The following is a 25,303-nucleotide window of genomic DNA, read 5'->3' on the forward strand; positions in this document are numbered from 1 at the left end:
CAGCTAAATATCATCATATCATTGCTACTTCAGTTAATCAGATGCCACATTATGATAGATTTGACATGAAATCTTGTTCTTGGGTGGTGGCTTTAAACCTTAAGACCTAGCGTGCTACATCAAAAACAGCGGACTGTTTTTGCATGATTTTAAATAGCATACTTATAATGGATTCCTATTCGGGTATTAAAAAACAACTTGATCATTCCCTGCTGCAAGTAAGAGCTACTGTTCTTGGACGTTCAGTAAACACTCAAAATGCACACGTTCGAGTTGTGATTAACTCACATTAAGACGAGTTAAGTGCAACACAAAATCTTGCTCCCCCGGCCCTGGTTCAACCTTCCTGGCCCTGTGCAGCCCTGGTTCAACCTACCCAGCCTTGCTTACCAGCCCCGTGCATGGCTCTGGTTTCAGCTCTGGCTTCAGCCCACCACCCCTCACATGCAGCTCCAGCTCCAGTTCACTCCCCACAGCCTGTCTCACAACCTGAGCACGGCTCTGGCTCAGCCCCCACCCACATGCACCTTCAGCTCACCACCCCATGTGTGGCTCTGGTTCAACGCCCACGTGCAGCTCTGGTTCAACCCCGCTTGCAAGACCCCAGTTCAACCCCCCCAGCCCCTGTCCAACACCCACCCCCATGGCCCGGCTCACCACCTGCGCACGACTCCAGCTCACCACCCCCACGCATAGCTCTAGCTCAGCCCCCCTTCGCCCCAGGTCAAACACCACCCCTCCCCACACAGCTCCAGCTTAACTCTGCCCCTCCTACCCCCCCTGCAGCTTCAACCCACCACCAGGCTTAACCCTCCCCAATTGCGCCCCCCCCCCAAACCCCAGGACTTACCTTTCAAAAGGAGCTCCAGGTGCTCCTGCTGCTTCCTCAGCTGCAACCTGTGCATTCCGCCAGGGAAAAAGCTGCCCTATAACTTATGCAAAATTCCTGGGAACACAATCTTGTGTAAATCAAGGCACTAATGTACATTAAATTATGTCACTTTTGCATTGGGTGGAAATAGCATTTCTTTCTATGGGAGTGATAGGCTACATTGAAATAGCTTATTTTGATGTAGAAACATCGAAATAGGCTATTTCGATGAGTAACGTCTACACGTCCTCCAGGGCTGGCAACGTCGATGTTCATCTTCGACGTTGCGCGGCACCACATCGAAATAGGCGCTGCGAGGGAACGTCTACACGCCAAAGTAGCACACATTGAAATAAGAGTGCCAGGCACAGCTGCAGACAGGGTCACAGGGCGGACTCAACAGCAATCCGCTCCCTTAAAGGGCCCCTCCCAGACATAGTTGCACTAAACAACACAAGATCCACAGAGCCTACAACTGGTTGCAGACCCTGTGCCTGCAGCATGGATCCCCAGCTGCCGCAGCAGCAGCCAGAAGCCCTGGGCTAAGGGCTGCTGCCCACGGTGACCATAGAGCCCCGCAGGGGCTGGAGAGAGAGTATCTCTCAACCCCTCAGCTGATGGCCGCCATGGCGGACCCCGCTATTTCAAAGTTGCGGGACGCGCAACGACTACACGGTCCCTACTTCGATGTTGAACGTTGAAGTAGGGCGCTATTCCTATCCCCTCATGGGGTTAGCGACTTCGACGTCTCGCCGCCTAACGTCGAAGTTAACTTCGAAATAGCACCCGGTGTGTGTAGCCGTGACGGGCGTTATTTCGAAGTTAGTGCCACTACTTCGAAGTAGCGTGCACGTGTAGACACGGCTATACAGAGCAGATGTAAGCAGGGTAATATATATCTGCATAGACACAGAGGATTGCAAACTGTTCAAATATCTAAATATAAAGGTACATTCTAAAGACAAATGGATTTTTTAAAAAACATTTAGTCTGACAAATCAGATTTTAGTAGCTAGAATTACATCTCCAGTCTGTTTCAGTCAGGTGTGCTAAAAAGGCAGGCAATTGTTCTATTTAATAGCAAATATGCTATATAGTAGAGAGATTTTATGCTTGATCTTAATTGAAAAAGCATTTAAATAATTGAATGTGTAAAAAGCACAAAAATAATAGGTACAAACTATTGCATATGGCTTACATTATCATACTATCTGAATGCCTTCTTTAATGTGTTTATTTTAAAAAGAAACAGACAGTCACACTCTGCACATGCACACCAAAAATACAAACCACAGGCAGTTCCCTGAAATGAGTTCTGCACATCATTTTTGTACCAATATATATTCCTTTTTTTACTAGATTGTGGCTATGTCTACATTTGCCCCCTTCTTTGAAGGGGGCATGGTAATCAGGGTGATGGAAGACTACTAATGAAATGGTGACATGCATATGCAGCACTTCATTAGGCAAATTCTCCCCGACAGCAACTTTGAAGTGTCAGACTTCAAAGTGCAGGCATGCCATGTAGCCATCAGCACTTTGAAGTGCCCACCCTACTTTGAAGTGCCTTTACTCCCCAAAATTCTCCCACAGGAATTTGCCTAGTGAAGTGCAGCATATGCATCACAGTGCTTCATAAGTAATCTCCCAACACCCTGATTTCCATGCTCCCTTCAAAGAATGCAGCAAGTGTAGATATAGCCTGTATGTAATTTAGGAACTATTGTACTGTAGAACCTCAGAGTTCAGAATACAAGAGTTACGAACTGACCGGTCACTCAGGCTAGAGAGTTTATTGACAAAACCAGCATTCAGGTGACAATACCTGCATTCTCGTGACAAATCCCACGGAGCATCCACATCCCTGCATTCTGTTGATGGCGTTCTGCTGCTCCCCCATGGGGCAGAATGACTCTGTTGACAGATTCTATTGACAAAAAGCTGGTTTGGACATTCCAGGTGGCCCTCTGTGAACAGACAGCGCTTCTGGGAAACTGTGCTGCCCTGTCTGCTGTCCTTCTGGTTGGCTGTTTTGTTGAGACAGCAGCCAGGCAGAAACTTTGGTCAACAGAACACTCTAGTGTAGACATAGCCTCACACAGCTCACTTGGAACTAGAAGTACACAGTCTTTCAGCAGTGGAGAAAAAACAAACCAAATATAATGTAGTAATGTGTTAAAGTGAACTACTGAATAAAAAGAAGCAGCATTTTTGTTCTGCATAGTAAAATTTCAAAGCTGTATTAAGTCAATGTTCAGTGGGAATCTTTTGAAAGAAAAACCATTTTATTTTAATCACAGTTACAAACAATTGCATTACAAACAACCTTCATTCCTGATGTGTTCAGAACACTGAAGTGCTGCTGTGCAGTATAAAAATAGATTTTCTTTACTTCAAAAGGGTGTAGAGTTTATTACATGGACTGGTTTAACTTTAAACTAATTTTATCCTATTATAAACAATCAATTGTGTGTGCTTGTGCACGCATGCACACACACGCACACAAACAATTGAGACATAATACAGAAGATGATTTTTCATTTTTTTCAAAAAAGGAGATTTTAATTACTATTAGTTCTACTTCATGAAAGGAGGTATTTCAACTCTAATTTTCATCTCCTCTTCTACCCCGGCTTATTGTACAACACACAGAGGAGACACCTTTTTGATCTAAATTTGCAGTAACTTTTATAAAAAATCACACACTATATTAATGTTGCACAGGTTAACAGTCACAAACATACTCCACTTATTTCATCCTAAATAGGCCAAATTGCTCTTCAGTAGGCCTGCCAGATGCTCTGTTTTCTGTAGTGGTACTGTTTTGTAAGGAGTTCATTGCTCACCCTCATGGGCAACAGTGAAATGTTCCAGAAGCAGTCAAAATGGAAAGTTGTGCATGTGTGTGTGTTGTGGCAGGCGAGGTAGAACAGAGAAAAAAGTTAATATTACAAATTTGTTTTATGTCTGTAATAAACAAAGGTATGTCCTTAGGGATGATACTTTCCTGGAATATCTGTGATTAGATCTGTATCATATTATCCTACAGCTGCCTGTTAGGTTGTTCTTGTCGGAGTTTTAGCTGCTGTCTATGGATATCAAATGTGCAATTGCTGTAAATTGTCTAACATATTCTCCATAATATCACTCAGCAATATGTTTCTGTGAAGGTCAGAGATGATTGCATCATTCCAGTTAGAGATAATCATCAGCAAACCATTTTAACTTGAGGGTAGAAATCGGAGAAATAATTGAAAAATAAAGTAATACTGTCTCCATCAGCATGGGCTGCATTCTTTATTATATTTTGTTTTCTAATGTGTTAACTTTATTATTTAAATGGAGATGTGTCTGAGTCTCCCAAATTATCAAGCATTCTTTGATAGGATTACTGACTTAATGATGATGTAGGAGACAGCTCTGTTTCCAGGGGTGGCCATCTCTTGGTCAGATTGCACTGGGGTCTAACTTTACTGGCTGACTACCCGCCTCCCGATGACTGAGAATCTCAAGAGATTTCTTGTTCATTGTAACTATGTTAGCTGCTTTTTGATATCATTGATCACAAGGGATTGCATACACAGTTCTTGTCCCAATAGGGTAGGATAGAGTTATTCTTGAGCACTTAATTACTTTCTTGATGGAAGGACATAGAAAAAAGGTGTTGCCTTGATTCTTTTATAAGAGGCACCACAGGGTTCAGCCTGGTAAGCGCTCCTTGTTGTATTCAAAGCACATATGGGACACTGGAAATGATAACGTAGTATGGACTCAGATGTCTGCACTTTACAGATGACCCTTAGCTCTGTCTCCATGTAAAAATCAAAGTAAATAAATGCAATAAAAGACAGGAGAATGCTAATTTAAAAGTCTGCATTAGAAAAGAGGAGTTACAATTTTCCTGGCCAAAAAATAAGCAACGAACTGGATACCCAATTTCTGTGTTAGAGCCTCTGCTTACTGATTATTTGTAATTTAAGATTATTTAGAGGCATGATGACAAATTGAAGCTGCAGAGCATACTACGTGGTGAAAAATTTTATTAATGCAAAACCAACAAAATTGCACTCCCATCAGCAAGCTACACATAATGATGCTATTGGAAGTGAAATTGAACTCTTCAAGCATAAGAAGACCATTTTATTTAAAATCAACCTACTAAAATCATTATCTTCAAGAATTTTAAGATGGATGTGACTAATGCCCTTGAAGTTTCCCACTGCTATGCACTACACATTTCTAAAGTCAGGAAATCATAATAAATTGCAGAGAAACTTTCGAAAATGACCTGTATTATAATAGTTTAAGTAGTGTGTGATGTGCACACTAATAGCTTAAAAACGGTAGCTAAATGGATAATTGATTAGATGGTTGGGAGCTGTGAGAATGGTGAGAGATTTCTATTTCACACCTCAAATCCTCTATATTCTGCATTCACTTTAAAGCAAAAATCAGAAAAGAGTCATTGCTGCAGGTGTGCGTGCATGTGTGCGCGCGCATGTGTGTGTGTAACATTGGCAATAATAAACTTAAAATTGGAGAGAGACAGCGGTAAAATAACGAATCTGCTGTTTTTGGCATGGTTGCAAAAATGTGTTGCATGTGAGTGGAATGTCAAATGATAACATTTTAAGTAACACCTTGGAAAGGTGAAAAAGGTTTGATGTAGCAGCATCAAAATAAAGTAATTCTGATGACTACATTATATCTGTGAGGTATATTTCAATGGAGATCCTTAAATTAAAGATTTAATGACTCCATAAAAACTCGTTGTCTGGCTATACCAAAAGAAGGACAGGACACGTTTGACATGGGTTTAATCAGGCTGCAACTTTGCTATTAGATATCTGGGACTATACGGAAGAAAATTAGTACTGTGCAGGTAACCCCAAGTTTATTCTGTAATGACCTGAAGGGTTTTACCAGCTCGTTGTCTTTTCCATCCTGGTCCCCCTAACAAATGCATTTCCAGGAGCCCAGTGCCTTATCATCCACCATCCTTGTACAAGAGTTAAGGTGGGCTATAAGAATGGAGGGTTGGCTCCCTCCTCCTTACCAAACATAGGAGTTCCTAGCCACTGTCACCCCCATTTGTTGTTTTACCAAACACCTTTAAAGTTTTTTCCAAGCCACTTATCTGACTTTTGAGAACAACAAGAAGTCATGTGGCACCTTATAGACTAACAGGTATTTTGGAGCATAAGCTTTCGTGGGCAAAGACCTGCTTCGACAGATGCATGCCCACAAAAGCTTATGCTCCAAAATATCTGTGAGTCTATAAGGTGTCACAGGATTTCTTGTTGTTTTCGAAGATACAGACTAACATGGCTACCTACCTCTCTCATACTCATCTGATCTTTGTACACCTTTCCTATGGAGTACCTGCACTGGACCTCCACCCTACATTTAAAATAATGTGGTGCAACACATAGCCTAACATTCTTCCTGAACCCACTGTGGGAAGGTGAATTAAAGCAAAAACAAAACAAAACAAAACAACAAACAAACAAACATCTACACCTACGCCAATATAATGGCAAGGAAAAAATCATTCCCAGTCCCCCTAAAAAGGAGTGGCTAGAGAAATGCCCACAGCAGATTTTGTCCAAACCTGGTAGTTTGCCACCTTAAGAGGAGGAATGGAGGGTTCCTTCATCCTGCCCCATGTAAAAAGGAGGCTACAGGTGCAGTGACCATGCTGAAACCTTTTGCAGCTGTTTTCATTTAGCACCCCACGAACCAGAAAAGCACCTTTTCCTTCATTTGGTCAGCCAGCCAAATACCTCTCTCTGCTACTTAAAAGATTCTGGGTGGCCCGTGCAAACATAAATGCCAGTCTAAATATTTAGATCCTGGTATGTATTATTTTTCACAATACCTAAAGTTGAGGAACCAGTTTTCGTCATATTTCTGGCAGAAGTTTTTCTGGGATTTCTGTGAGAGATTTCGTCTCAAGTGGATAGCATTGACAAGTAAAACATTTTATCACAATTAGTAGGTAGGAAATACAGGCTACAAGAGCACATGATTGAGATTTAGGAGCCTGGGGTCCTCTTCCACACTCTACCTCAAGTGATATTGGGCATGCCAGTTCACTTACTGACTTTTGTAAAATTGGAATGATGTTTCTCTCCTTTTCAAAGCAGTGTGAGATCGATTGCTGTGGAATTCAGTGTAAGAATTAGGTACAACTTTAGTTACTATTGTTACAATGCCGCAAACTAGAAAAAACAAACAGCATTACCCAGACTAAGAAACTATGGCTACTGTACATTAAAGGATAATATAATCATCACCTAGCGAGATGTTGTCACTCATTTTCAGTGAGAGGAGTAAAATGCAAGTACCTAATATGTAATCTTTTATTCTTCCAATTAATTCCAGTGGAATAGAATAAAAACTGTGTGTATATTTTAAATGATTATATGGCCTCCACCATGGCAGTATCTGTGTTCCACTCAAACATTAATGAAATTGTCCTTAAAATACAACCGGGAAATAAGGCAGTATAATTATCACCATTTAACAATATAGGCAAGTGATTCATAGTTTCAATGAACACACATAAAAATCGAGTCTGAAATAGAAGACAAAATAAATTCCTTCCTTTTAAAACATAAGCATTTATGAGATATATCTAAAAGGGAATGATGTAGGTCAGTCGGTCCAGCATTAAACCTATAGCTTTTTTTTGTACTCTTCATCTTTAATAGGCAGTTTGTTCTGCAAAAGCAGAAATAACTTGAAGACCTGACCCTGCAATTACTTATGTACACAAGGTGCTTTACTTATGTGAGTATCACACTGAGTTCATTAGGATTAATCCTGTGCATAAACTCATAGACTCATGGGTAAGTATTTGCAGAAGTAGGATTTAGTGAGCAATATTCTGCAATTTACCCTCAGAGAAACATTGTTGAAAAATTCCAAATTCCACAGATAGGCTAGCTCCCTCTTCCCCTGCAATGCCCCCAGAAAACAATTATGTTTTTCCTAGTGTTACCAAAAATTAATTTTCTTATAGTTTTTCTGTAATTTAGTCCCATTTATGCTGTAGAAATCATCTTATACAAACACTGCAGAACTCTTCTTGGGCATTCCCTTCCCCAGTGTTAAAATTTGTATAGGTTAATTCAAATGTTTAAAAGCAGACAGGGCAAAAGCCTGGAAAGCATATTGTAGAGAAGACTTGCCTTGGATGTGGGTCATTGCAGATTTCCCAATATCTGATTTATGACTTCTGTGTCTCAAAAGCTGGTAATTTACACAGAGATTATTATAGAGCTCCTTTTGTATAAATTAAGTGAAAACACTTATAATTGGAGGTGATCTACTGCAGTGGTGTCTCTCGACCTTTATGGAAACAGGTTCCGTTTGTATATGGTTTTGGCCTGTTGTGACCTAGTAAATGGACTAGGAATAGAGGCCCTCATTTTTTTTTTTCAGTCTTGCCACTGATCATAGTAGCAGGTCCTAACTTGCAGTAGCTGGCTGGTCTTGGCACGTCTCTCTGGGTATTACAACCTCCAGAACTGCAACATAGGTCAGGTTTGCTCCTGCCCCCTTGATGTGTGATTTGACCTTCATCTGGCTCGTGGGGTTGTAATGCCACTCAATCAGATTTGTTCTACCTGGACTCCCATCATCATGACGGTTGGGCAAATCCTGAGTGGCACTGAGGCCACAGAGGTTGCAGAGCCTGGGGCAGAGAGGTGTCAGTTCTGTAAGTATGTATTTTAGTGGCTGAATGCAACTATGCTTGTTCATCCCACTTATGAAAGCCTAGCATGGGGATACTTATTTAATCCTCCCCCCTTCTTCTGCAATGTTTTTTGAATTTTTATCCTGATCTCATTATTATGGTTTTGGGACAGGGACCTCCATAACAAAGAGATCAGAATAAAATTGAAAAATGTGTGAGAGAGTGGCCATAAGAATTGCAGGATAGTACAGCAGGAGGATTACAGAAAATAGCCCTCCCATAACTCAAACAACACGAATGCCCTGGACAGCTGCCACGACTCTCCAGATGCCCATCTCTGAAGATAGGATTTTCAATAGCAGCAGCACAGAAGTCAGGGTGGCAATACCATGTCTGCCACAGGGCTCTGTCCTCTACTATTTTGTTTGATCATTCTCTCTGATTTCCCTCCCCTCACCCCCATATTCACATACACAGACCACTGAGACATGCTCATCCCATCCAGATTGTGGCCCCAGGGCCATATGATCCTTGGAAATATTCTGGTGACTCAATTTTGGGCCCCAAACCGTGGGTTGAGAAACCTCCACTCGGTGAGTAAATCAACAGACTGATCTTAATAATTTAGGATTACTTTTCCTGTTTCTATCATTGATTTGTATTGTGGTTTGGGCAGGGGCAATTTACCGCTATACTTCAGTTTACCCTTCTGTAAAATGGGGATGATGATACTTACCTACTTCACTGGGATATTGTGAAGCTGAAGCAACTAATATTTGTAAAACTGTTCAATCTGTGGATTTAAAGTTTTGCAGGTGGAAAATATATTCTTTCTAATACTTATATGTGTTTGCTTCAGCTATAAGGCATTTTTGACATACAAATGGCCATACTCTCTCTATATATTTCTGGTTGTACTTTAGAGTTTAAATTTCCCAGTTCTCTATCTCATTGCATTACTGTAAATATGTTAATATATGTTAAATTATGCATTTACCTTTGCAGGGTCCAGGTCTATTACTACCAATTTTATTCTTTTCTGAATCAGTTCATGATCCTAAGCAATGTCCAAATACCTCCCCAGTAAGCAGGTCTGTCAAACTCAATGGGACTAATCACATGCTTATATATAAGCATGAGTAACATCTTCCTCAGATCATCCAGATCTGTAAGCCACTCTGTCAGCGCTCTGCCTCAAAAGGAATAGTGTGTCAGGTCTCCCTTACCAGCAAACTCCTCAGTCCAAACGTTGCCTTGCAGGTCATACTCTATTCCAGAATTCCCAAGAGATATTTCTGAAGTCCAGTCCCTCTCAATGGACATTCATAGATATTAAGTCCACTGCTTCCAAAGAGACACATTTCCTTCTTAGGTTAGTTGAAGACTTGCTCATCATTTCACTGTAACAGCCCGAAGGTGATTTTGTAATAAACCAAGAATAAATATATTGACAAAGAAAAGACGTTGTTATGATTTCAGGAGTGAAAGATACATAAAGTTACAAATAAAACTTGTTTTCTAGGGGCTAAAGTTTACCTTCAGCTAGTTACAGTCTGTCTATGAAGGTTTTTCACCTCTAGTCAGTTTCTAGATACTTAAACCCACATATATGAAGGATTCACCTTTGTCAGATTTCAGGAGTCATGACCTCTTTTCTTCCTCTGCTGGTGGATGGAGAAATGGCTTTCTAAGTTTGCTTATGTTTCCCAAAATTCCTCACCTCTTTACAAGTCAGGAAGACTTCCTGGGGAAACAGCCTCCATCCATGCCATGGTTGTGAACAGTCATTTACCCCATTTGCTAGTTGGACGGCTCTCTTTATTTTATATGTAAATATACTTCCATAGTTTCTGTCTTCACCTTGCAAAATTTAAATTTGAGACACGGTCAAGCAGATGAAAAAACATGCCTTTGTCTGGTACAGGCTGGGCTCGTACACTGCTTGCCAAACGTGCTAAGAACATATTTCCAGCATACATCTATTATGATAGACACACCACCCATACATGCAATAATGTGAATGCCAAACATGTGACAAGTTTGCACGTATCATACATGATATATTTTAGATACAGATTATGGGTGAGTTGGGGCAATGAGTGTGTCAGGTTGATGTGAGTAATGGTGTGGTATGCCCTTTGCCGGTTGGCACTGGGGAGAGGTAGACGATCTTTGAAAGGATGGTCCACAAGCTGCTACTATTGACTGAGCTGAATTCTTTGTTCAGGTCAATGAAACTCATATATAAAAGGCTTGGGTGTGTTCACGTTTTTCTTGCAGTTGCTGGGCAGTGAGGATGATATCCACTGTTCCTCAGAATGGGTGGAAGCCACACTGGGATTCTGGGAGAATTTATTCTGAGAGTGGCAGGAGCTGGTTTGTGAGGATTCGAGCTAAGATTTTCCCTGCTGTTGCCAGTAGGGAGATGCCATGATAGTTTCCACAATGTGACTTGTCACCCTTCTTGAAAAGACTGATGATCAATATATCTCTGAAGTCATGTGGCATCTGCTCTCTATCCCAGACCTAGAGAATCAGGAGGTGGAGCTTTTTGTGGAGCTCTGGCATGACTTCTTTGAAGACTTCAGTGGGGTTCCAGCTAGTCTGGTTGCCTTGTTGCACGTCACTTTGATGGCAGCTTGTACCTGACTTAGGATTTGAAGCCTTGCAAGATTGTCTCTAGGTACTTGCTGAGAGATTTGTTCAAGGGATTCTAGGACCATGGTGGAGGGGCAGTTCAAGAGCTCATTATAGTGCTCCCTCCAGTGAGAAGCAATGGCTTCATTGTCTTTCGAGGGTTGGATACCATCTTTTGATCTCAAGATGTTGATTCCATTGTTTCTTGGTCCATACATAGCTTTGGTAGCATTGAAGAAACCTCTTGTGTCACTGATGTCACAACTGTCACAGGACTGAGCAACAACATATCCAAAAGTGACCCCATTGAGGTCAAAACAGGAGTCAAGCAAGGCTGAGTCATTGCCCCATCACTGTTTTGCATAGTCATTGCCATGACCCTTCACCTCATTGATGGCAAGCTTCCAGATGGTATGAAGATTGTCTATAGAATGAATGGGAAGCTTTTCAATCTCAGGAGACTGAAGGCTAAAAGCGAGACCTCCACAACCCCAGTGATGGAGCTCTAATACACAAATGACAATATAGTTGTTGCTCTTCTCCCACAGCCCTTCAAACCATCTTATGTGCCTTCGCAGAAGCATGTGAGAATCTTGGCTTCACACTGAACATCAAAAAGACCAAGGTGCTCCACCAACCTTCACTGATGGGACAATCTCATGCACCTTCTAATGAAGTCAAAGGAGAACTGCTGGAAAATGTGAAGCACTTCCCATACCTTAGAATTCATCTTTCTGCTAAAGTTGACATTGATAAAGAAATCCAGCAGAGTCTGAGCCTTGCAAGCTCTGCTTTTGCCAACCTGAGACAGGGTCTTTGAGAACCAGGACATCTATCCCAAAACAAAGCTCCTAATATACCATGCAGTGGTTGTTCCAATGCTACTAAATGCAGTGAAACCTTGGCAACATACACATGTCATTTGAAGGCACTTGAACAATATTATCAATGCTGCTTCAGTAGAATCCTAAATTTCTTTTGGGAGGATAGGTGAGTGAGCACTAGCATCCTGGAAGAGTTGAACATGACCAGCATTGAAGTCATTATCCTTCATCAGAAACTTTGTTGGACTGGTCACATGGTTCGGATGTCTGATCAATGCTTCCCAAAACAGATTCTGTTTTCTGAGTTGGAGGAAGGACAGAAGAGCATTGGGGGCCAGCTGAAGCGATATAAGGACATGCTGAAAGCCCACATGAAAAAATGCAGCATCGGTGTCAACACGTGGGAGAACCTTGCCCAAGACCGTCCCCAGTGGAGAATGGTAATCTGTGAGGGGTTGGTGCAATTTGAGAGGTCCCACTGCAGTGTAGCTGAGGAGAAGTGGAGAAGAAGAAGAAAAGAGCATCAAAAACTGCCTCACATCCCTCCAACAGTTACTAACACCTGCCTCTTCTGTGATAAGATATGCGGCTCCAGAACTGGGCTGATCAGCCATCAACACACTCACAAATAGGAGGGTGACATGCAGACATCCTACTCGTTATCAAGTGACTGCCAAGAAGAAGAAGCAGAAGCAGAAGAAGGGAACTGAGGAGTTCACTGCATCACAGCTTATTTTTGTTTTTGCAAAACTGGAATGATAGCATGCTCATGTGTGGCAACATCTTTCTACTAATATGACAGCAATTTGCAAATACTACCCTTAATATTCACCCTGAATAGTTTGTTAGTAATTAGGAAACATTATCTTAGATTTACAATATTTTTCATATCAAATATACTAAACAAGAAGACTCCTAAAACCTGACAGATTTATTTGGGAATAAGCTTTCATGAGTAAAAAACATCATAAGATGCAATAAATAAAAATCCGTCCCTAAATTATAATACTGACTATTCAATATTGAGTAAAATCAATCACAGTTTTTTCAGTTTAAATAAAAACTGTGGGAAGCTACTTTTTTTTTTCTAAATCCTTCCTCACCTCACTTTTAGCTCGTAGGGCTTGAGCTAAGGGAGCATTTACTTGCCCTGTATACATTCAGGCTCAGTCTGAAGCCCTCTCATATCAGAGGTATTTGAAGTCTAGGCTTCAACCTGTGCCCAAACAGATATGTCACAGTTAAACAGCCCCTTGTTCCAAGTCATATGGCACAAGCCATCCGCTGGATTCTAATTAAAGCATAGACACTCCTGTAGTCTCTCCTGTTCTCTGATTGTGCAATTAGGTTTCATTTTTTGTGGAATTAAAAGTTTTGGCCCAGCTAAAATCTTTGTGCTTAATATACAGGTATCTGATGTAGGCCTCTTTACCATTACCTATAAATTCAAGGTTTTCATCTACACTAAATTATAACTGTAAATGTATGCCCTGACTAAATCCATAGTTCTCTCTCTCTCTCTCTGTCTCTCTCTCTCTCTCTCTCTATTTTCCTGGATATTTTTCAGGAGAAAAAAAATCCTGAAAAAAAATTAGGAGTAAAATCCTATCCTCAGGAAAATCAAAGAGAATATTTATCTTTTCCTTCAATGAAGCTGGAATTTTTACCTAAATTTTCAGCAGAAGAATGTTTTGCATCTTCATTCTATATCTCCTTCCTCTACATTTGTTTCTTCTTTTATTACTAAATGATTGGCACTTCATATAATAACTGTCATTTGGTATGAATGTCTTTGATAATTATTTGCATGGGATGGCCTTACTTCATTATATTGATTCAAAAACCCTCTTAAACTCATCATGTTTAATTGGTTTTAGGAGCGATACCAATTTCTTCATGTTGATTAAATACTTAGGTAAAATAGTCTTAAGCTACTTATGATATACTTCAGGCCACAGAAAATGCTTTGCCCTTTCACCCCATCTAAAACATTTTTGCACAATAATATATTTATTTTAAATGTAACAATGAAATATTATGTTACTTTAAATAATTTCTTTGGGGATTTATTGGTAAATTTTATAAATTTACTTATTATATAGGTGATCATTGCTTTTTTTTTCTAGAAAAAAAAAGGTGGTGGAACTCAAGCCACAAATCATTTCCCCCTTCTTGCCCCAAGGCCCAACAGCCCACCTGGTGGCTTAACCCCCCCGCCCGATGGGATTCAAACCACCCTTGGGCACCTTAGTTGCCTCGTGTGGGGCTTTAACTGCACCCTGGCAAGCCCCTGGTGGCTTAACTGTCCCCCAGCAGGGCCTGAGCTGTGCCCTGGCAGGCCCTGAGCTGTGCCCTGGCAGGCCCTGAGCTGCTCACCCTGCAGGGCCCAAACTATCCCCCTGCAGCTTAACCCCCTGTGTGTGAGGCCCAAGCTGCACCCCAATGGCTTAACCCCCCACAGCAGTTTAAACCGCCTCGCACGGCCACATCCTGCCCCCCACAAACCCCCAAGACCCCCACATCCTGCCTCCCTTGACTCCCCAACCCTACCTCACACCCTATCTCTGGTGCATTGCTGCCACCTCTGTCTCCTCCATGTGAGTCCCCATGCCAGCATTTCAGCATGGCAGGCAGGGCAGGGAGGGAGCAGAGGAGGTGTCCACTGGAGGTGGCATTGTCTGGAGGTGCAAATGGCTCCTGAAGAGCCATATGCATGTTGGACAGAGCCACCCAGCTGGCTTTTAAGAATGGCACCGCCCCCTCAGCTCTGCTCCCTGAAAAAAGATGCCAGAATGCCATAGCTGGGTATTCCAACCAAAACAAAAAAAAACAAAAAAAAACATATAGGTGATTATTTTAGGCTCTAATCTCTGGATTTATAAATAGTATTTTTCTTTTAAATATTAAAAAATTCTGTTGCTCACACAGTGAAACAGATGGCAATGACAAGTTATTGTAGGGCATGCCTTCAGAAAGATCATTTTAATTCATTTATTACCTTAGAAATCCTTGATAAATAACAACAACTGTCAGATATAAACAGGTAAACACAGATTTGAAAAAATAAAAACACTGTCTTTAATTTGCAAATCAGGATGGATAACTCTCAACTTCTTGTTTACCTTCTCTGAAGTATTATCATTGGTTGTAGTTAAAATTTTTCTGTTACTTTGCCAAATAATGGCCTTTTATTTTTGTCAGGCTAGCTTCAGATGCAAAAGCTGAGGAATTTGTGACCTTTTTAACCACATTTTGCTAGTACTTTTAGGTATCTGTCATATACATCATTGACGATAGATTTATAGATGAATGGAGAGAATGAGGAATTTCTATACAATTCATCATAATCTATGTTGCTAAAGTTTAGTGACACAAAGAAAGTGGGCATATATTTAGTAAAAACAAAAATACAATCATTTTAAAATTATCTTTTTTTCCTCTCTGTTTGAACCTTTAGGCTATGTGTACACCAGCCCAAAACTTCGAAATGGCCATGCAAATCCTATGCTATGTTGTTTTCCTTTGTTCTGTAAGGCTGTGTCTACACTAGCCCAAAACTTAGAAATGGCCATTCAAATGGCCATTTAGAAGTTTACAAATGAAGTGCTGAAATACATATTCAGCACCTCATTAGAATGCCGGCAGTCACAGCACTTCGAAATTGACGCGGCTTGCCACCATATGGCTTGTCCAGACAAGGCTCCTTTTCGAAAGGATCCTGGCAACTTCAAAATCGAAAAGGAGCCTCATCTGGACAAGCCGCGCAGAGGTGAGCCACATCAATTTTGAAGTGCTGCGGCTGCTGGCATTCTAATGAGGCGCTGAATATGTATTTCAGCACTTCATTTGTAAACTTCTAAATGGCCATTTGAATGGCCATTTCGAAGTTTTGGGCTAGTGTAGACACAGTCTTACAGAACAAAGGAAAAGAACATAGCATAGGATTTGAGTTCTGGTTTCGGACTATCTCTGTTAAAAATCCACTTGATTGATTAATACATTGGAGAACATTGATAGCAATATTAACCTGGGCATATTCCAGCAATAACTTCATTGCAGGGCATCCTGTAGCTCACTTCATTAATTTGTTTCCCCTACCTCCGACAATGTAGCCATTTTAGTAACATTTTGAAATCAATTAAAGTGTGTCCGTGTAGTAAAGTTCTATCTAATTTATTATTGTTTCAAAGAATGCTAACAAGCTGAACTACCTAATTTTCATACATAACTGAGGTTTTGCACAAAAGAGACAAATGCAGAAATGGTGTTGTACATAGATTGGATGATCTTAGTTTCTCCAACAGAGAGTGATCTGCTCCTCTGCTCTTAATTGCCAGGGTTTCCCAAGACTGCTTTATTTATGCTTTTCCTAGATCCAGCTGACATGGGGGCTTTCATCTTCCAAGGCCTCCAGTATTTTTAACACATCAGCTTGCATATCATCACTATCAGAATTGCTTGCTATTATGCATGCACCCATTCTAGCACCATCTTAAGTGAAAAGTAAGTCTTTCTGTTGGATTTAGTGAGATCTATATATAATTTTTAACAGTGAAAACTGATGCCAAAAGTTAATTTAACTTCTCTAATACTTAATAGTTCAAGTGTCTGCTTCTCTTTCTTTCTGTTCTGGTCTTCATTACACATGCAGCATTCATGTTTATAATACATCTAAAATGTGTGTCTACCTTTGAAATTATTTTTTCCCATTGTAAAGATTGTGTTAACTTTGAAAATGATAGTTGGGATCCTCAGGTGTGCGTCAATATATCAATACTGATTAAATGAACTAAAAGTCTGGCCAAGTACATTGTAGCACAAGTAGAGGCCACACTTTTGGACTATGTCTCTTGTCAGGATGGGGTCAATATCTACCATCATACCTTTCATGGCCACTTCTTAGAGCTGTTGAGGTACTGGTGGTTCAGTTCTCAGTGCATCTGAAGTGCTAACTAGCAGTTTTTCCTTTCCAGTACTGGATCCATATGTAAGATCCATATGCACCAATGAAATCAATGAGAACTCACATTTGTTAGGAAGAACACGGAAATGGGACTCTGGAATGGATAAACTGATTTCTCTTCCCCACGCACAACTGTATTCATGCCTGGAGTTTGAGCTATGGCCAATTTTTTTGGTGTATGAAAACAGTTCTGTGTATAATTAAGAATGATCTGTTTCTCCATGTTTATGATACATGTAATTGCAGGCTCTGTGCTGTGAGAAACATTCAGTGTATTTGCTAAAACTGATTACACAATCACACTAATGTAGTTTGGTAAAATAATAAGCCTGTATGAGAGCATTTTCCTACTTCTGTTAGTACCAGTAGGCATATTCCTCATGGAATTCAGTGGAAACAAGGATAATGTCTTGACCTTGTGTCTAGAACAATCAATTGTTAGTTTAATTTTAATAGTATTTTGTTTTAAATATTTGACTTCATGTCTCTGTCCCCCAGAGAAGCTAATATAATAATTGGAAATAGAGGAGCAATCAGGAGTAATCTTCAAACACATGTTTCATCTGCATAGGAATGGAAATTTAATCCATGTATTTAAATCAATTCCACAAAATAAAGCAAATACATAATGAATAGCGATGAACAAAACTCAAGACAAAACCCTAGTGGACACCAGAGTAAACTAGGAAAGAACTGATCATAATGATGAATCATTTACTTTTGTTCCCACTTGTAGAATTAATTGGCTACAATTAAGACAAAATATAAAAGCTCAGATTTTGACTGATGCTAGGAGGGTGGTATATGTGACCATAATTTTGGTTCAGTTGAAGCGATGACCAACTAAGTTTTCGAAGAGGGCATTAAAAAAAAAGTCTTATTTGGAAACATCCATATGATAAATATGGTTGCTCTTCTGCTTTGTGATTCTGGGATATATACCACTGCCTCCCAAAATATAAATAACTGAAAAAGGAGGAAAGAACCAGGATCTCAGAAAGAGAAAGAGGAGTTACTTCAATTAAGAACCAGTGGGGAAATGAGAACAAATGGATATAAGCTGTCCATCAACAAGTTTAAGTGTGGAATCAGATGATTTCTAACCATGAGAGGACTGAAGTCTGGAACAGCCTTCCTAGGAGGATAATAGAGAGAGTGGGACAAAAAGCCTAACTGCCTTCCCCAATGGCGGATGATGGGTTACAAGATGAGGAGGACTCTGAGGTACTACAGAGAATTCTTTCAGAGGTGTCTAACTTGCAGATCATGCCCACATACTTATGGTCCAACTGGTTGTCATAGTTGGGGGTCTGTAGAGACCATATGGTTATTTTTTGTGCCTTCCTCTGGAGCTTGGGGCATAGGTCACTTTCAGGTTTAAGCTACTGTAAAGGGTGAATTTTCTTTAAATCATTATTCAAGGACTTCAGTAATTCAGTCAGATGTTAGGGGTTTGTTACAGTAGTGGTTGTTTGAGGTTCTGTGGCCCACAATGTGTAACAGGTCAGACTAGATGATTGTGATGGTCCCTTCTGACCTTAGTGTCTGAGTCTCTGAAGGAGAGAGAAGCCTGAACAATTCTAGTATGAAATGCTGTTCTTCTAGTGCCAGAAACAACATACTGCACATAGGTGTGCATGATCCCAGGGCACCAAATCTGGGAATTTTGCTTAGGAGTGTTATTTGGGTGGCACTTGTGCCTTTTGTCCTCTGGTAGTTCCACCTGAGATTTTTTAAAGGCAGAGGTGCCCAGACCTCCACCAGTTTCTTCTCACCACATGTGACTTGATTTGCAAAATTCTGTCTGGTATCTTACCTTGAAGTTTTCTGTCACAGTGCTTTCCTTTAATCCTGTGTCTCTAATAAGTAGGTTAAACAGTACCCCGAGGACTGAGTTAATTAATAGTAGTTAGTTAAGTAGGATTCAGCCTACTGTGATTCCTTCACCAGTTTTAAACACTACCCATTGTGCAGAGTGATTATGACCCCTAGTGAACTCTCACACTCACTGCTTATTATGCCCTGGAAAGGCCATGTTACAGAAAAGTGTTCCAGATGTAAATTCCAGAAGAGATGTAAGTGTCTGGAGACTTGCACCTAAAACCATACCTTGTAGAGGATACCCTCTTCAGTCATCCTCAGATAGTCTTGCCCTTCAGAGAGCTCTGAAGCTGGCACAAGCCATTTTTCCAGGACAAGTTTCTGATTCTAGAAATTACGACAATTCCAAAGTTCAGTGAGATGCCTCCTCCTTTCTTGAAAGGAGTGAAGACTGGTAACATGACGTTTGGTTCAGTGTAGGCTTAGGTAACTTATCCCATTAGTAGACTCCTCACTTTTAAGCTACCTATCCTGCAGACAAAGACTGGGGTTGTTCACTCTGAGCTGGTTTAGCCTGAGCCATTGTTATAGGGGCAAGTGTTACCACAGGAGAGACAATTGGTTCTGCTTCCTTCCTTTTCCTACTCACTGCATGACTACATAGTAACAGATTCCTCCTCTCCTGTGCCTGAGAATTTTGTCATACTAAAAAAACTAAAAAGCCTACTTCCCAAGCAAGGGGGAAATATTCATAGGTAAGTGTTGCAAACCAAGGTGGATGGGCAAGCATCACAATAAACTGATTAAAAGAAAGCAGAAGGTCTGCAAGTAATGGTGGATAGCAGGGATGAGCAAGGGAAGTTATGAGCTGAAGTTGGAAAGTATAGGAATACAGTAAGAACTGCCAGAAGCTATCTGTGGCTCGTTTGCATATACCGAGCAGCTCTAGCTGCAGTTTGTTCACGTATCATGAGGATCTAGGTGTGGTTTATTTGTGCAGGCTGCATGGGTCTAGCCACAGCTCATTTGTGCCCGCTGCCTGGGTGTAGCTGCAGCTTGTTCATGAGCATTGTGCAGCTACAGCTGCAGCATGCAAGACATGACTCGAGTGAGTAACCTCTGGGAGGGGGGAGGTGCCTGGCTTTGGGGGAAGGCAGCACCTGCTGTGGGGGTCTTGTGGCAATTTTGAAATTTTCTTTGAGCACCATTGCTACAGACATATCAATAAAAGGAAAAGAAAAGAAAGTGGGACAACTAAGCACTGATTATGCAGTGGGGATTAAAGACAATATGGGCATGGCCCAACAAATATTCTGTCTTATATTATTATAAGGCTAATGAAGCACTTAGAAGTACTCATGTTTCTGTCAAATGAACAACTTCAAGCAATTAAACTCCTGTGTCTATCCATTCACTCTGATCCTTCAAGTACGATCCACTTATAACTGAATTTGTCAGGCCATATGGCTGTGTACACATACGTTGTTCAACATTAATTGGGATTGTTTGTAGTTGTTATAATTCCTGAATTGTCATTTGTTGGATGGCCTGTTTTTGGACTGATCAGGTGCACTTTTCTGAAGGTATTCCTTTAGCCTATTCTCTACTTACCAGGACCACAGTTAACCAATAGTTTGAGGAGCACATCTGTGACACTTAAAATTTCAGCAGCATTGAAACAGGAGATGTGGATGCCTTTAATAGCATTAACAGTTTTCATCTTGATTTCCAAGACTCGTGTCAAACCCATCACTTTTCTGGAAACTTCTTGTTGGTATTGAGGAACAGGTGCTTTGTATATAGTTATTCTTGTTTTGTATAGAAACTGAATTAAATTCATGTTCATGATTACTTCCTTGTGAACTACATACTTCTTGAGCTCCTCATAAAATATCATCTGCTCTTTCTTTTCTTTAGCAGTAGTGTTTTCAAAGGCCGTTTCTACACAGGCCACTTCCTTCGGAAGTGGCATGCTAATACATGGAGTGAAAGATGCTAATGAGGCAAGGATGCAAATTCCCCGCACCTCATTAGCATAATGTCACATGATTTGGAGTCTGGACTCCAAAATGCTGTGTAGAAGCATGGCCCCAGCTGGGGGAACTTTTGGAAGGAAGTCCTCCTCCTGGAGTCCCCTTCTTCCCAAAAATTTTCTGGAAGAAGGGGCCTCCAAAAGAAGGACTTCCTTCTGGAAGCCCCCCAGCAGCCACACTTCTACACGGCATTTTGGTGTCTGGAAGAACAGTCTTCCAGACTCCAAATCACGTGAAGTTATGCTAATGAGGCATGGGAAATTTGCATCTGTGCCTCATTAGCATCTTCCGCTCCCTGTATTAGCATGCCACTTGCGTGAATCTGCTAACTTGAACTGTTACTCTCAATTTACTCAGTGATATGCATACTACAGTTAGTTGCTACTGTAAATGCAGATTATAGTCATTTCAGGAAATGTAAACCTGATTGGATTCACTAAGGGTAGAACAAATAGTAGGTAATGAACGCTATGAGGACTTTATATCAGAGGGGTAGCCGAGTTAATCTGTGTCTTCAAAAACAACAAGAAGTCCTGTGGAACCTTATAGACTAACAGATGTTTTGGAGCATAGGCTTTCGTGGGCAAAGACCCTCTTCGTCAGATGCATGAGTGTGGGGTTCAAGAGGAGGGTTTAAAGACAGAGTCTCAGTCGGGGGAGGGCCAGAGTTGACAAGGTCTGTTCAGTCATGGAATATGTGTCCTGTTATCAGCAGTTAATATGGAGTTGTGAACATCAAGAGAGGAGAAATCGGGTCAGCTCATTCAGGGAGGATGTGGCCCATTATCACTAGCTAATGTGGAGGTGTGAACATCAAAAGCAGGGAAACTGCTTTTGTAATTGGCCAATTATTCCCAGTCTCTGTTCAATCCTTGGTTGATGGTGTCAAATTTGCAAATGAATTGCAGCTCTGGAATTTCTCTTTGGAGTTTATTTTTGAAGTTTTTTTGTTGTAGGATTGCTACTTTTAAATGTGTCACTGAGTGTCCAGGGAGATTGAAATGTTCTCCTTTAGGTTTTTGTATGTTACCTTTCCTGATGTCTGACTTGTGTCTATTTATTCTTTTACATAGCGACTGTCCAGTTTGGCCAATGTAAATTGCAGTGAAGCATTGTTGGCAGATGGTGGCATCTTTTATATTGGTAGATGTGCAGGTGAAAGAGCCCCTCATGGTGTGGTTGATGTGGTTAGGTCTTGTGATGGTATCGCTGGTGTAGATATGTGAGCAGAGTTGGCACTGAGTTTTGTTGGAGGGATTGGTTTCAGGTTTAGAGTTACTGTAGGGTGGTCTATAGTTGCTGGTGAGAATTTGATTGAGGTTGGCAGGCTGTCTGTAGGCGAGGGCTGGCCTGCATCCCAAGGTCTGTGAGAGGACTTTATTATCTTAGTAAATCTGTGTTTCTATTTGGGAATGTCTTTCTTGGTTCGGGCAGAACCCTCGGCATCTTAGAACAAGCTAGCTCATTCCCAACTGTCCAAATTAACATGCTCTCTCAAAGCAGATTGTATGACAGATTCACCTATCTTAGTAAAAGCTTAAGTCAATGAAATGAAATGGTCTGCTAGACTCCAACATAAGCAATTCTTTATTTCTACTTCTGCACCTTACTCAATACAATTCTATACGAACCAACATGGAAACATGACAAAATACTGAGATATAGCTGAGGTTGCTTGTCAGATCAACTGCTTAACCCAGAAAAAAAGAATGACCAGGAATGTTTTCAGCACAGGAACACAAAATGTCAAAGAAGCAACATAGACACAAAGTCTGTATACACTATCCCTGTGAAAGACCTCGCTTGTCTATAGTTTAGTGTTATGCTTATTCACACAGAGTGATATCCTAGATTTACAACTACCAATGACAAAATTCCAGTCAACTTCAACATAGGCAGGATTTCACTCACTAAGTAGCATAGCAAAACAAAAAAGCAGTCAAGTAGCACTTTAAAGACCAAAAAAATAATGTATTAGGTGATGAGCTGTCATGGGAGAGACCCACTTCTTAAGATCATCATAAGTAACATAGCACCTTTCTTCACAAATGACCCCATTGACTATTGAGGATATTAGTGGAGTAAAGTGCTACTCATCGGCTGTGTCTACGCTACCACCCTCCCTTGAAGGAAGGAGGGTAAATACGGTGTTGGGAGCATACGCAGCACTTCATTAAGCAAATGCCTCCCCACCACACCCCGTGGCAACTTCAAAGTTTTAAGCTTCAAAGTACCAGCATACATCTAGCCGTGGCTCACCCACCTGTACTTCAAAGTGCCAGGGCAACTCTGAAGTCCCTTTACTCCTCAAAATTTTGAGGAGTAAAGGGACTTCAAAGATGCCTCAGCACTTCAAAGTACTGGCAGGTGAGCCGCAGCTAGACACATGCCGATATGTCGAAGTTTTAAACTTCAAAGTTGTCGTGGGAGGGGGAGGGGAGGAATTTGCTTAATGAAGTGCTGCGTATGCAGCGCAGCACTTCGTTAATAAACTCCCCTACTTACCGTCCTTCTTTTGAATGAGGGTGGTAGTGTAGCCAAGCCCATCATGAATTAGGTGTGGCAAAATCTCATCCTAAACAGAGAAAAGAAATCTGGTTTTTTTTCATATTTTGCTAGACCATTGTTTTCACTACTGCTGCATCTAAATTTCAGACACCTTACTCCATGAGCAGTTACAACTGACTTACATTTTTTTAAATACCTTTATTCAGTTGTTCCCATATTCCGTTCTGTAAAAATGTTAAAGGTTCTCACTGGTGCAACCATGGATGTGACTCCTAAGCCGTGTCTACACGTGCACGCTACTTCGAAGTAGCGGCACTAACTTCGAAATAGCGCCCGTCATGGCTACATGTGCCGGGCGCTATTTCTAAGTTAACTTCGACGTTAGGCAGCGAGACGTCGAAGTCGCTAACCCCATGAGGGGATAGGAATAGCGCCCTACTTCGACGTTCAACGTCGAAGTAGGGACCGTGTAGTCGTTGCGCGTCCCGCAACTTTGAAATAGCGGGGTCCGCCATGGTGGCCATCAGCTGAGGGGTTGAGAGATGCTCTCTCTCCAGCCCCTGCGGGGCTCTATGGTCACCGTGGGCAGCAGCACTTAGCCCAGGGCTTCTGGCTGCTGCTGCGGCAGCTGGGGATCCATGCTGCAGGCACAGGGTCTGCAACCAGTTGTAGGCTCTGTGGATCTTGTATTGTTTAGTGCAACTGTGTCTGGGAGGGGCCCTTTAAGGGAGCGGCTTGCTGTTGAGTCCACCCTGTGACCCTGTCTGCAGCTGTGCCTGGCACCCTTATTTTGATGTGTGCTACTCTGGCGTGTAGACGTTCCCTCGCAGCGCCTATTTCGATGTGGTGCCGCGCAACGTCGAAGTTGAACATCGATGTTGCCAGCCCTGGAGGACGTGTAGACGTTACTCATCGAAATGTTGCTACATCGAAATAAGCTATTTCGATGTTGGCTTCACGTGTAGACGTAGCCCTACAGAGATAACTGCAGCGGACTTGCTCGTGTGAACAATGAATGGCTTTGTCATTGTCTGGTATATGAGAACTTCTCTGTAGAATTCTTCCTTAAGATTAAGGAAAAAGGTACACATTTTTTCATGTCATGCTGACTAGGTACATTATACAATCTTGGGTACCAATTACTTTAATTAAACCTAGTTTCCATTATGTGTTTTATCAAAGGTAATGTCTTAAACCTCAGAGTATGTGCATTTTATGTGTATCCCAGGAAAATGCAATACAGATACAATGATCTTAGAGGGCAATGGGTATATTGTTAAACAGTATTTCAATCATTTGCATATTTTAATATATGAGAGAAAATGGTTTATGCATTTGCTGTACATGTATACCTGGATTATAAGAAAAACATTTTGTTTTTTCAGTGAAGACTTGTGGATCTAATCTTCAGGGACCTGGTGGCACCTTCACCTCGCCCAATTTTCCATTCCAGTATGACAGTAATGCTCAGTGTGTTTGGGTCATTACAGCTATAAATTCCAACAAGGTAAGTTTAATATTAGTGATAATTTAAAAAAAAGAAACAGAGCAAAGGCATACACAAACCACAATATTGAATTTATTTTAATATTATTTATTTCTGAAGTGTGGTTGATATTTCTGTGAGCGTTATTGGAGATATATTGGCATGTGTGTATATATATATATATATATATATATATATGGACAGATATTGGAAGAACTATGAATATCTTTGTCTAGAGTATTTTGACTTTTATTTTCCAGAAGATGCCATCATATTTTTGATATAAATCGCAGATACGCTTTCCGCAAAAGTGGCACTTAGTAGTATGAAATTATATGGAAATGATAAGGACCCAGCTTTGCTGTGACTTACAGTTGGAAAGATTGGATGACCTCAGAGATAACTGCTTTATGGTTGGGTTGCAGACACTGTGATGGAATTGTTGGGGAAAAAGGGTT

General features: G+C 41.0%; 1 protein-coding gene across 3 annotated transcripts in view; it reads left to right on the forward strand.

Annotated features, from left to right (window-relative positions):
• Positions 1-25,303, forward strand: part of CSMD3 (CUB and Sushi multiple domains 3) — a 1,166,921-nt gene that overhangs the window by 500,487 nt on the left and 641,131 nt on the right. For all 3 annotated transcript variants that reach the window (XM_074985642.1, XM_074985643.1, XM_074985644.1), the window contains one exon: positions 24,745-24,866. In XM_074985642.1, coding sequence (XP_074841743.1) covers positions 24,745-24,866 — 122 coding nt within the window. The remainder of the gene's footprint in view (positions 1-24,744; positions 24,867-25,303) is intronic.

Source organism: Carettochelys insculpta, chromosome 2 (genome assembly GCF_033958435.1).
Source record: "Carettochelys insculpta isolate YL-2023 chromosome 2, ASM3395843v1, whole genome shotgun sequence".
Taxonomy (NCBI): Eukaryota; Metazoa; Chordata; order Testudines; family Carettochelyidae; genus Carettochelys; species Carettochelys insculpta.